The sequence below is a fragment of the Dipodomys ordii genome, unplaced genomic scaffold (genome assembly GCF_000151885.1).
Source record: "Dipodomys ordii isolate 6190 unplaced genomic scaffold, Dord_2.0 Scaffold76, whole genome shotgun sequence".
Lineage (NCBI taxonomy): Eukaryota > Metazoa > Chordata > Mammalia > Rodentia > Heteromyidae > Dipodomys > Dipodomys ordii.
Genome location: NW_012267292.1, coordinates 1,774,965 through 1,788,329, shown reverse-complemented (window position 1 = coordinate 1,788,329; position 13,365 = coordinate 1,774,965). Strand labels below are relative to the sequence as shown.

Sequence of the window (13,365 nt, the reverse complement as noted above, 5' to 3'; positions counted from 1 at the left end):
AACTTCACTGGGTGAAGTCTATAGGCCACATAGTCATCTTTAGCTCAGGGTTGCATAATGGAAAAAGGTCTTTATATTCCTTCTCCTCCTTCTTCTTGTGCATTTAAATCATAGGAGGCTATTTTTGTTCTTTAGTCCTCGTTTCTCACAGGACAAAGAAGAAAATATAACATACAGTGGCTCTTTTGTTTTGATTTGGGTTTTAAATTTTGTTTTTATCCTCACACTTTTGTCTCTTAAACACAACCTACCAACTTGGAAGCAAAATGTCCAATCCCAAAGCTCTAATCTCTTTCTTCTTTCTCTTTACTGAAAATACAGGCAGACACAGGCTTTTGACTCATGCACCTTAATTCATGATAATAAAGATGCATTGTTACTGTTCTTTTTCAGGGGTTTGAACTCATGGTCTTGCAGTTGCTAGGTAGGTACTTTACCACTTAAGTCATGTCCCCAGTTTTTGTACTTCAGTTGTTCTGAAAAGTCTTGCATTTATGCCCCAGCTGTCTTGGACCGTGATCCTCCTATTTATGCCTTCTGAATAGCTTGTCCAACAGGCCCACACCCCCACATCCAACTTTTTTTATTGACTGAAATGAAGTCTTGCAATTATTTTTGTTGTTGCCCTAGCTAGCTAGTCTCAAACTGTAATCCTTCTGATCATTACTTCCCAAGTAGCTAGGATTATAGGTATGAGCCACTGTACCTGGCAATCTTAGAGAAATAAGAGTAACAAAGCATATAGAACAAAAGAAGTAATGATACATTTAAGTCACAGAACTTACACTAAAGAGAGTTATTCAGTTTGAGTCATCAATTTGTGTGTTGCTACCAATGAGAAACAAAACCCCTAAATAACCAGGTTACTAAACCTCATTTTATTTAGTAGCCTGGGTTTTGTTTTTATTGAAGTGTTTCGAGTTTACTTTCAGCTGTTCTACCATGAATAGTGAAAACGGAAAACTAGTTCTTGAGGGCTTCTTTTCCCTCCTCAATGTTCTTTGTATAAGAATGTTACAACAGTTCACACACACATCACACATACACACACATCTCACAGGGGAGGAAGGAAGCAAGTACTCTGTTCTGGATTGATTCCAGGACATGGAGCAACAAAGAGGCTGTGATTACTGGAGGGCTTTACCTCTTGTTGATATGTGGGGAAGAAATAATCCTACATTGATTGCAGAAAAGTTTGTTTGGGTATGGAAAATGTTAGTCTGCCTGTGGAAATGTTTTGAATCCAATTGCATGAGCTATGAAAGTTGTGAACCAACTGTATCATATTATGGATCCAAATTAACATGAAAACTGTGAAAATTAGCAGCTGATAAGCATCACAAACACAGATGCAATGTGTGATTGATTATAATGGGTGCTAAAATGAAATACCAGAGAGGAGACAGTTTGAAGATGCCTCTAAATTGTTTCAGCTAGAGAACTAATAACATTTACATAAAACAAAAAAGATTTTTCACAGAAAAAACTGAACTGGTGAACCGAGATGATAGACACAATCATACAAACCTGACTGTGGTCCAGAAATCAGAGCATCTTCCATTGCCCACAGTTGACCTGGCCTCCACGGTGAAAATGTAAAGCATTTAAGCCTAATTCATCTACTTTAGGATTTGCTATGGAGCTTGATTCTCCTGGGGTTTTTCTTTCTGCGAACTTGTATGACCCCAGGCCAGGCATCGGGTCTACTTGATTTGTGTGTCTCTTCTATTCAGATGGAGAAGAGGAACCAAGTCTTCTCCTGTAGGTTATAGGGTGCAGAAATAACACACAAGGACAGATTGGTTCTGGAGTGAGTCAGAAATGATAAGATGCTGGAGGTTTGAAGAAAAAAAAAGGTTCACCTTGGTCACTTGTATGATTCCTAGCAGATTCTAACACTGGTTGTTGGCATGGTGCCATGGCAAGTCTTCAAGACTTGCTCATTAATCTGCCCTGAGTTCTACCCAACAATGTATGAGGCTATTAGGTGATCCTCCACAGAGATAAGTCAGGTCGTATTGTCAAAAATTAGCCATCCACGTTTGTGGTGGACTTCATAATCTACAAGTAAACAGAGAGCTATGGTCAAATCATATCCCTCATGGAAAGTGACTACTCAGAATTGATTCCCTTCCCACCTATCTATTGTCTTCTATTTTCAATAGACTTCATGATTTTCTGCATTCTATTTTGTTTCTCTAGCCAATAATTCTCAGTGGCATCGCCTCCCCTGTCTCTGTAATGCTTTGTCTTGAGATTTTTCTGCTGCCATTTTTCTGCAGCATAATAGCTACTTCTAACACAAATGCTTTATTGCTGTAATTATAGACAATCTTCCACAATCTTTAATGTCTGGATCACAAATCCTGACACTTTTCTCAACATTTTGTAAACATTACCTTTTCTTGTTTAGACTTTTCTCACTTAATGATCTGAGGCCAGATGACTGCTATTTAGCAGACAAGAGTCCTTTATTTCAGGGGGAAAAAAGAAAGACAATTTCTAACTTGTTTCTTGTGAATAATTTTTTCCCTTGTCAACACATAGCACCATATTGGTTCAATGTAGCTCTAGTTTCTTTTTCTAGTATTATCATTATTTTTGTGTGTGTTCCAGTATTGGGGCTTGAACTCAGGGCCTCCTTCTCTCAGCATTTTTACTCAAAGCCAGTGCTCTACCATTTGAGCCATAGCTCCATTTCTGGCCTTTTGCACACTAACTGGAGATGAGAGTTTCTTGGTTTGGCTGCTAGACTGGCTTTGAATGGTGATCTCAGATCTTAGCTGCCCGAGTAGCTAGCACCTAATGGCTTTGTTATTCAGACCATGATTTGTTGTGGACATTTCTACATAAGTCAGTTATATTTTCATTGGATCAACTGGACAACAGTTCTACAAATAAAAGGTATGATTCTTTTTTCTTACTTTGAGAAATAATATATATATATATATATATATATATATATATATATTTTAAAGTCCTCTGGAGAGATACATGGGAAACTACAAGAACAAACATGTCATTGCAAGCAACAAAAGCTTTTCAAAGTACTCACAACTGTGATCTAGCTACTAAGGAGGCTGAAATCTGAGGACTCTGGTTTTAAGATAGCCCATTTCCCAGGTGGAAATATCTGTGAGACTCTTATCTCCAATTAACCACTAAAAAGCTGGGAGTGGAGCTACGGCTCAAGTAGTAGAGTGCTAGCCTTGAGAGGAAAAGCCAGCGGGCAGAGCCCTAGCTCCAAGTTCAAGCCCTGGTACCAGCACAACAACAACAACAAGATAATCAAAGTAAGCAAGAGCTACTTGTCTTTTTTTGTTAATCCCTAGATCTTCATATATAATCACCTAGTGGGTTTGTCTGTGGGATGGCTGATATGACCAGTAACTGGGTTCTTGCATTCCAGGAAGAGCAGCAGCATCCTGCACAGAAATGGTTGTCATGGCTCACTGAACACACTACCCAAGCCTCTAGACCAGTACTCATCCAATGAATCCATCCTTACTTTCCACATGTATGAGGAGCCACAGATATATGAAATCCATGTTTGGAATGCACGAAGCATGTGCTCAATCAGTGTTGAGTGGATGATGAATGAATAATGATTCCATGAAATGAGACACACCCTTCTTCTTTTTTGTAAACTAGCCAAATGGAAAAGTACGCAGCAACAGGGTAACAGAGGAGTTGGACCCCATGAAACTCTAAATGGGTAGGGATATATCACAGGTTGTGAGTTCAAACAGGTTTTATTTATAGCTCACTTGTTTAGGTATTTTGTTTTACCAGACTGGCAGAATATTCCAAGTTGATGATACTGAATAATTTATGGATACAATCTAATTTTGAAGAAAAAGTAGAACTAAATTCTGGAACAGAATGGTAGGAAAAATATGAATTAATAATGAATTAAAATAAAGTGAACGTTGTTCACAGAAACAGATCCATGTATCAATGAATGTCAGGGAGATCACCATCAACAAACGTAGAATTTACATTGCAAAGTCTTTCTCTCCTACAAAGAAATAGGAAGCTGGATCAAATCAAATCAAATCAAATTGCTGTATTTCTATGTAAATTCTAAAAAAAGTAAACTGTGAGTATATAAATGAGGAGGAAAAATGAAGAATGACAACAGCATCAAGCCAGGACAGCAGAGACACCAGGAAAGGTCAGGAAGAGGCCTGTCCATCAGACGCGCTTGCCATGAGTAGGGAATGAGGCACAGCAATAAACTGTGGGGGGAAAATAGATGGCAAAATATGAATGCAAACTCATGGAGAAATAAATGTCTGCCAGTATTAGTCATCTTTGAACCCCTGGGGATTTAACACTGCATAGAGAGTGATTTGTTAGCCAAATTATGTTAGCATTGCTTTCCCATCTTCTCTGTCTTTCTAGGTTTGTTGCTAAGAGTCTCTTGATCTAACCCACAGAATTGTGTCCAGTATAAGGACTATCACTTAACCCACTTAGGTCTCTCTCAGGGCTTCAAATAAAATTACTGAGATTTGGTTGGAAACCTGGGCTTGCTTACAAGCAGAGCCATGCATCGGCTGATACACAATGGCCAGTTGCTCCTCTTTGTAAAGGAGTGTAAGTTACTTTTATGACTTGCTTTGTGATGCTGTCACTTTCAGATCAATGTATCTGACCTTGATGATGGAGATAATGGAGGTATGCTCAAACATAATCCTAGATATCAAGTGCTGGTATATTTTGAGGTCCATTGTTTATAAGGAGAAAGCTTGTCGCCGGTCCTGAAGTCCTTCTGTTTTCTCTAGTATGGCACTAAAGGCCATCACACTGAAGTACTATTGAGTCTCCCAAAGCCTTGGAGGACAGGAATTAACATTAAAAAGGATTACACTTGGGCTGGGAAGGTGGCTCAGTGGTAGAGTGCTTGCCTTGCATGCATGAGGCCCTGGGTTCGATTCCTCAGCACCACATAAGCACAAAGAAAAAAGCTGGAAGTGGTGCTGTGGCTCAAGTGGTAGATCGCTAGCCTTGAGCTGAAGAGCTGAGGGACAGTGCCCAGGCCCAGAGTTCAGGCCTCACGACCGGACCCCCCCCCACACACAAAAATAAACTAAAAAGGATTACACTTGAATTCACACTATCACTCATACATCCCTAAGACTCATAATGTGGTAATAGTCTACTGTCAGTAAGGGAATGCTGAGTGAGTGACTCCCATCTACAGATTAACTGGAAAAAAGTAGTAACAGGCCTTAATAAAAATTCTGCACCAATTTTGAAAAAGAAAAATATCATATACATACCTTCTTTTAGGGAAGGACTTTATATGAACCCAGAAAGAACTCATAACTCTTAAAAAATTTACATATGGGTGTGTAGGTATGTGTATGTGTGTGAATATATACAAAAAGCTATATATAAATTATATATAAAGGGCTGGAAAGGTGGCTCAGTGGTAGAGTGCTTGCCTTGCATACATGAAGCCCTGGGTTCAATTCCTCAGCACCACATAAGCAGAATAGGCTGGAAGTGGCGCTGTGGCTCAAATGGCAGAGTGCTAGCCTTGAGCTGAAGAGCTGAGGGAAAGTGCCCAGGCCCAGAGTTCAGGCCCCATGACCAACAAAAAAAATAAAATACAAAAAAAAAATAAAAATAAAAATAAAAAATAAAATACATAAAAAATAGAAAGTATATATAAAGGTTTATAGATATTAACATAAACATATTTGTATACACACACACACACACATATATATATATATATATGTATGTTTCTATGCATAACTTGACTTCATGTTGCAAATTAATGCTTCAGGAGTCACAGGCCACAGAGGTGTAATTATTTGGGTAAACTTAATGCTTGATTATTATGACAATCAAAAAATAAATCTGTCCCCAGTTTAATGAAACTATTTTTCTTCTCTTCAGCATTCCTGTTTGTTACTCCTTTGAGTGATATGTTGGTAAATGGTAATCAGCTGTCTGGGAAAAAAAGTATAAATAGACACCATTTTTTTTGCAAAGGATGGGAAACACAATATTTACAAGAAGTATAAAATATGTCATAATAACTTTTGTAAATGCTCATCTTTAGTCTATTCTAGGTGAATTCAGTGATTTCCAAGGTACAAAAATAAAAGGCAACAAATTTGTTTCCAGTTTCTCTAATGTCCTTCTGAGTACGGACAGGCTCTGCTCCCAGTCAACAATTTCCTGCCATTCTATGAAAAGGACCATATGCACTTGATCCCCTTCCTGTTTTCCCAGATGCTCTGCCTTTTCTCAGGGCAGCCTAAGCAGCTTGCGGCTAGCTCTACATATACACGGGCGGCAAAGTGGCAAATAAACAGGCAAGTGCAAGTGTGCTTCTCTAGGCTTATTCTGATCTCTAAATAACTGTAGAGGCCCCAAGGACAACTTCCAGGATGAACAAGACTCACAGAATTGTGTCTGTGTCCCAAGCTTTGAACTGAATGGCTTTGTTTTGAGACCAGAAAGGCATTTCATTGGGGCTCAGATGCAAGAATGAGGTGCCTGGTGATTTTTTAAATGTTTGGGCCCAAACTTTTAGGTTGTGGCCCATTCTATACAGCTTCTGAGCTGCTCTTCGGAACACTGGCCTACAGTGAGATCTATTATTAAATTTACATCTATGAAACTCATAAATGTCTTCTTCTAATTCAAAATGGTAGTTATTTTCCTATCTTATTTCCCTATTTTAGAATTTCTTTCATGTGCTTTAGAATAGGACACCTGTTCACAAATTAAGAAAAAAAATCAGCTAGAACTGACATGATTGTTGTCAGTGCTAGCCCTGCAGTTAGAAAAATGTGACTAGTCTTTTCTCTGTGCCACACAATGCTTGGCCAATTCCCCTACAAGTGTACATCATCTAAAGAAAGATTTGCTCAAGCATGGTAGAGGAAAATGTGTGAGAAAATGACAGTCATTGGGTGGTTTAATTGTAGTCATTTAAAGCAAATTGAAGATCCGTAATTGAGCTCCATATGCATTGATCCTTAAATCCCCAGGGTCTTCTAATTGGAATAAGTAATTGATAACTTGTTAATAGCCTAATTATAATCAGTACTGTAAATCTTGTAAACAAACAATTCAATGTGACTAAGAGAATTGGCTCCATTATGTAGAATGATTCAGAGTAAGGATTCAATTGAAATCAAACACAAGCAGAAAGCAAGCTGGTTAGAAAGTTATGGGACAAAATCCAAATGCACATAATTCTTTTGGCTGAGACATGCATACACAGATAGTATTTACATACATGATATATAATGGTTAATATGAAAGCTTATCAACAAGAAGAAAAAGTCCAAAGAGTATAGAATAGAGTGCTATTATATTTTTGTTCTCAACAACTGTGCTAACAAACACATACAGCTGAGCATCAGTGGCTTATGACTGCAATCCTAGCTACTTAGGAGGCCAAGACTTGAAGGATAGTGGCTAGAAATCAGCCTGGAAAGAAAAGTCAGAGAAATTCCATATCTAATTACCCAGCAAAATGGTAGACTTGGAGGCATGTCTCAAGAGCACCAGTCATGAGCAAGAAAGTCAAGTCAAAGTACAATGTCCTAAGTTCAAGCCCTGATACCAGTATACAAACACAAAAAGGAAACCCATGCCAGTAATCAGTGGCTTACACTTATAATCCTAGCTACTCAGGAGGTTGAGATCTGAGGATGGTGGTTCCAAGCCAGCCCAGGAAGGTAAATCTGTGAGACTCTTATCTCCAATTAACCACCACCAAAAAATAAAAATAAAAAAAGAATAAGAAGATGGAAGTGGAGCTGTGGTTCAAGTGGTAGAGCCCTAAGCCTTGAGCAAAAAAGCTCAGGGATTGCGCCCAGGCCCTGAGTTCAAGGGCAAGGACAGGTATCAAAAGAAGAAACCCACACGCAGCCTTTTGAGGATGAGGTCTGTGCCATGGGGTTTTGAGAGATCATAGAGCTCATTCTTCTATGTGTGTAGTGTTATTGTAGCATAAAACACAAGGTTTGACCATGAAGAGGCTGGCAGTAGGGAATCATTCATAAGGTGCTTCAATGTTATTACAAAGTGATGGCAGACAATGTGAGGGCATACTTGCCCTCAACTGGCTTCTAAAAGGCTGCATTTTGATAGGTATAAGATTATGTATTCTACTAGGAAGTCATTTTAAATGAGATCCCATATTCTTCTGCTTCCTCATCTACCTCCTCCTCCTCCTCTTTTTTTTTTTTTTTTTTGCTATTCTAGGGTTTGAATTCAAGGCCTTGTGCTTAACTAGGCAGGTACTGTGCAACTTGACCCATGTCCCTTCTCCAAAAAATTTTCTTCCCCTTGTATTTTCTGTAAGGGCTTCCATTTGTCTTTTAACCACCACCTCCCAAGTAGAGCTAGGATTACAGGCATGAGACATGTTGCCCAGTCAGATCCCATATTCTTCAGATTCACAAACTTAACACACAACTTCATTAGCCCTATTTTCTTTTCTTACTACTAAGAAGCAAGTCTCTGGATTCTAAATGGGTATACAGTAGTCCCCTTCTTTATCCATAGAGAATACGTTCCAAAACAACCAGTGGATGATGATGGAAAACATACAACGTTCATTTACTTCTACACATGATTTCTGTTTTTCCTCCTTAATTAAGAAGAAAACCTTTTTACTTCAAGGAAGCTTTACTGAATTGCCATCAACACTAGTCCTGCATCCCAGAGCTAGTAGTGACTTGAATACAAGCACGGCAGCACCCACCATTAATGTGCTCATGGAGACAGCTGATAAGGGCCTAATGGGCCAGTAACATATATGGTAAGGTTGATTCATGGCCTGGACAGGATGGAGCTGGACATCAGAACAATGCACACCTCGGAATGTATGAATGATATCTATAATATTCCTGTTGATACTTTTAGACCATAGTGGACCTTGGGTAACTAATGCTATGGAAAGTGAAACTCTAGGTAAGAAAGGATTTCAGTCGTCTAGCTCAGAGCATTTACATTGGTCTGTAAAAGCAAGAAAGGAGAAGTATAGGTAGAGGACTAGCCTTATTTGGCTAGTCCTGCTTTTATTTGAACCATATCATTACAATATATTATGTGTTATACAAATCACAGGAGACATGAGAAAGCCAAAGGTGTCTCATAGAAGTTTTAGCACATAAGGAAAAAAGTTCAGGTGATGGGTGGAGTGAGCCTGAGGGTCCATCCCCCTAAGTAAGTACATCACTTACAGTGGGAGGGGATCTCAGCTAATTTCTCCAGGATGAAGGAGCTGGGGGTGGGGAGGACTAGATGAGGGATTGTACGAGGGATTCCTGGTAGATCATTTTGCCCCTGTAAGTTCTCAGGTTGTTTCCACTGGGAACATGGTATCTCTTTGCCAAGGAACACTGTTTTATAGTTGAACTCAGGAGGAGATAAGCAAAAGCTTGTAGCTGGCATACAAATATCTACTGAGCATCTAACAAAGCATCTACAGTCAGTCTTGGAGTGCAGGTGAGAAGCATACAAGGGCATAAATTCACAGTTGATGCTTGGTGTTCCAACCCACTTATGTCTCCCTCAAGACACCTGCAAGTGGTAAAAGTACCACTTGCATTTCAGCATGATGCGAAAAAAGTTTTAAAAAATAAACACAAAGGATTCATTTTCCCCCAGCTATTCCTAAAGGAGGCCAGTTGCAGTCTGCCTGGTTGAGCAGGCAATCCTGGATTCTCATTGTGGTAAACAATAGACAGGCCAGTCCTGCTAATTAGGTAACATAAAAGGGTTGAGTGTGTGTGACTCTGAGCACAACTGGGAGAAAAGAGAAAGAAGCAGGAAAGAAATTCTGTCTACTCTGGGCTACCTCCAAGCTGTTGAGCACTGTGGAGAGTAAATGTCTCCTGGAGCCTCCTCTCTAGACCTATTCTTCTATATTCTATTGTAGATATCTCTATGCTATGAGAGGGATGAGGAGGGCAATGGCATTATGGGGAATGAAAGTCTCAGTGACATGTTCCTGGAGAAATGAACTCACAGAGAGTTGGCAGTGGGCACAAGAGGAGAGAAGAAGCTACAAGGCAAGAAGAACAATCCAATCTTTTGCTGTTGATTATCACACCCTCTTAGAATGTCTGAAGGCAGAGTGAGAAATGTCTTCACAGCAGCAAAGACATGGAAGGAAGCTTTGCCTCCAAGTTTCTATGAGCCCTTCCCAAATCTTTTTCAAATATAGGGGGTGCCCCTCAAAAAAGAGGAAGCGAATGCCAGCTGGTTTGTGGAGATATGTTTAATTCAGGGTCTATACTTGGCTCTTCCATCCCATACAGACTACCAAGCTATAGATGCTGCCGTAGCCCCTTGATGGCCAAAGGGATACTCTGAGCTGCATTGTGCTCATTCAGCTTAATCTTTCTCTCTCACTTGTTCCTCAGTAAGGAGATGCTGAGTTAAGGAGAGCAGCTGCAGGATAGGCCACCTTTAAAGACCCCTGGCCCCCTCTCTCTGGACATGCAATGGCCTAGCGTCATCTATTCTACAGCTGACATTTTTCTTATTGGTATGGTTAATTAACTCTTAACTATTATTGGATACCTTATATCAGTCCATTTACATTTAGCAACATGTCTAGTGTCAAGATGATAAAAAAAATATCTGAAGGGTTTAAAGATTGATTTGTGGCTGGAGCACTGGTGGCTCATGCCTGTAATCCTAGCTATTCGGGAGTTGAGATCTCAGGATCAAGATCTGCAGCCACCCCAGGCAGGAAAGACAACGAAAACTCTTATCTACAATCTACCATCAAGACCTTGAGAGTGGAGTTGTGGCTTAAGTGATAGAATGCTAGCCCTGAAGGATAAAGTGAAAACAGCATCCAAACCCTGAGTTCAAGCTCTAGTAGTGGTACACCACAAAAAAAAATGATTTGTGGATAAAGATAAAACAACTGAGGACTATTTTGTCTAGAAAAGCAAAGAAATAATACTGTAATGATCTTTTCTACCCACAATCAAGAAGATGGTTCCCATGTAGGCCAAATACAAACTCCCTCAACAGAGGGCTGAACACACTTCCGTGGGCAATGGCCCATCACTGGGATACTACTGTGGGACACTGCACAGCTGGGAGCATGTGGTCCAGGATGGTGTCTGTCATCACACAGCCAAGACATACACAGGGCTATCATGTGAGTGATTCCATCTGAATGTGTATAAATTTAGAAAACTCTCAACCTGCTTAGGGCATAAATGCTATACTGAATGCTTACTAAAGTGCTAAAGAAATCTCCAGAGATTATGAGGAAAACCCCATGTCAGACAAGGCTGCTAAGAAACAAGCAAAATACAAGTATAATTCTGTTTTCTGCCTATTTCAAACTGGTTCCCTTCTGCTTTGTCAGTTTCCTTTTTTCTGCAGAGAAGCAGTAGCCAGGCCTGGCCACTGGCCATAAGCTTTGGCCTAACGTATAATTAAGTTCTCAGGCCCTAGAGCACAATACCTTTGTGTATGTTCCCTGTGGAGTGGGGCTCCCATCAAACTCCCAAGTTGCCCTGCTGGGCAGGCCACTGTGGCTGTCAGCAGACATTCAGAGATTATTTTCTAACTGAGGAACACGAGCTTCTCACTCACTACCTCCACCCACCAGACCCACCTCCATCTGAAGACTAACCACAGATATGAACCACTAGCTGCTTACATCTGCGTGGCATTCGGAATGCATTCTCTTGAAAACAGAACACACTGCATGGAGCACTTGGAAAGTAAAGCTGGGAAGGAAAGGCACAGACATCCAAAGGTGACAGTGGACAGTCTAGATACCCAGTCCCACCCCAAGTGACACAGTCAGAAGGGATACAAAAGGCACGTACGTCTGGGTCTCAGCTCTGAGGCCTCGGAACCAGCACCTTCCCCAGGAAAGCCGAGAGGCTCCACCACATCTGTGTCAGGAGGAGGGTAAGGTGGGGGTGGGGGAAGCACTAATTGGGGTGGACCCCGAGCTGCGCCTCTGGGAGGCTTTTGAGGCACCTGCCGTCCAATACCTACATGGAATCAATGGGGAGGGACTTCAGAAAGTTAAGCCAAAAGATCCCTGGCCTTCTGAGAGACCACACACTCACATGGCCATTACTCACCAGTCATCACATCCAGCCACACCCAACACCAACATCTTATCCAGTATCAAATCCAAGCTCCACTGCCACCATATGCAATCACAACACACCCCAACATTTATATTTGTAGTGTTCCATCACCAAGCCAATTTGGAAAAGTCTGCCTGGATATAAATTGTTTCTGGCAGGCACAACTAAGTAAACGGCTGGAGTTGAAACTATAAATGAGAACCCCGTAAACAGCGCTGTCACTCTGACTGTTGAGCCATACGTTCACTCGTTCCTATTTTTCACAGTAAGTCTTTTTCAGGGTCACAGAACTGTGTTCTACCTAACTCTTTTCCATATCCATCCATTTATTATGAGTAGGCTGGCCAGTGACTTTGCTTGCCGATTTTTAGCCAATTTACATTGTACCCCTTTTACTGTTTAAGGCAGTAATTTTCAGTTTCATTTGAAGAGAGTCCTAAATTACAGAAGAAGTTAGAGGTGATGGTCCCAGCTCCACTGCATGTAAGGAAGCTGAAGAACACCTTTGTTTGTATTACACACTATTTTATATAAAAATGGCTTTCTAGGCTAATGAAAAAATATAAAGGCCAATGACTTAATGAAATAAATGATAAGAATGACCTGGGTCATAGGTAATGTTTACTCTCATTTCTTTCAATAACTTTCTTCAAGCTTCCCAATTGAGAGTCTCCTAATAATAATATATTTTTGCTTCAAGTGATTAAAAAGTTATTAAAAATACCACTTCTTTACCAAGAGACAGATTTGCTTATTACTTCTCTTGGATATAGTTCTCTAAATGTGGGAAAATGTTAATTTCTCCATATCAAAACATCATTTCCTCCACCAAACTGCAAGTAATCCAGAATCAGTCTGGTTGGTGCTCCAGTCAGGCCCATGAAGGTGGCCTTCTGTGAGAAGTCATGCTGAGGGCAAGGCACACAGGAAGGATGTTCAAAGGTTCATTTATGCTTCCAAATAGATTAAGACTCAAATCAAACTAGCTAAACCACTCCAAAATAACCTCATTTTTTATATGTAGATGTCTGAGTAGAACAAGTCCTTAATACTTTTTGTGGACAGGGCTTACTGTTTTCCTTTCAGCCTGAGTCCTAAACTTGGTCTGGATTTGATGTTGTACTGCTGATGAATTTTAATTCACAAGGAGTTCTGACAGGGATGAAAGTTTGTCTCGCACAGACCAGGAAGAAATGTAGCCAAGTACTATTATTCATAACTCCTCAACTGTAGAATACCAACCTTGCATCTC

General features: G+C 40.2%; 1 protein-coding gene across 6 annotated transcripts in view; it reads right to left on the bottom strand.

Moving 5' to 3' along the window:
• Nucleotides 1-13,365, bottom strand: part of Cobl (cordon-bleu WH2 repeat protein) — a 188,617-nt gene that overhangs the window by 54,358 nt on the left and 120,894 nt on the right. For 4 of the 6 annotated variants that reach the window (XM_013024460.1, XM_013024462.1, XM_013024461.1 and 1 more), the window contains one exon: nt 11,841-12,011. The exons of the other annotated variants lie outside the window; for them this stretch is intronic. In XM_013024460.1, the coding sequence (XP_012879914.1) occupies nt 11,841-12,011 (171 nt within the window). The remainder of the gene's footprint in view (nt 1-11,840; nt 12,012-13,365) is intronic. 6 annotated transcript variants of the gene reach the window in all.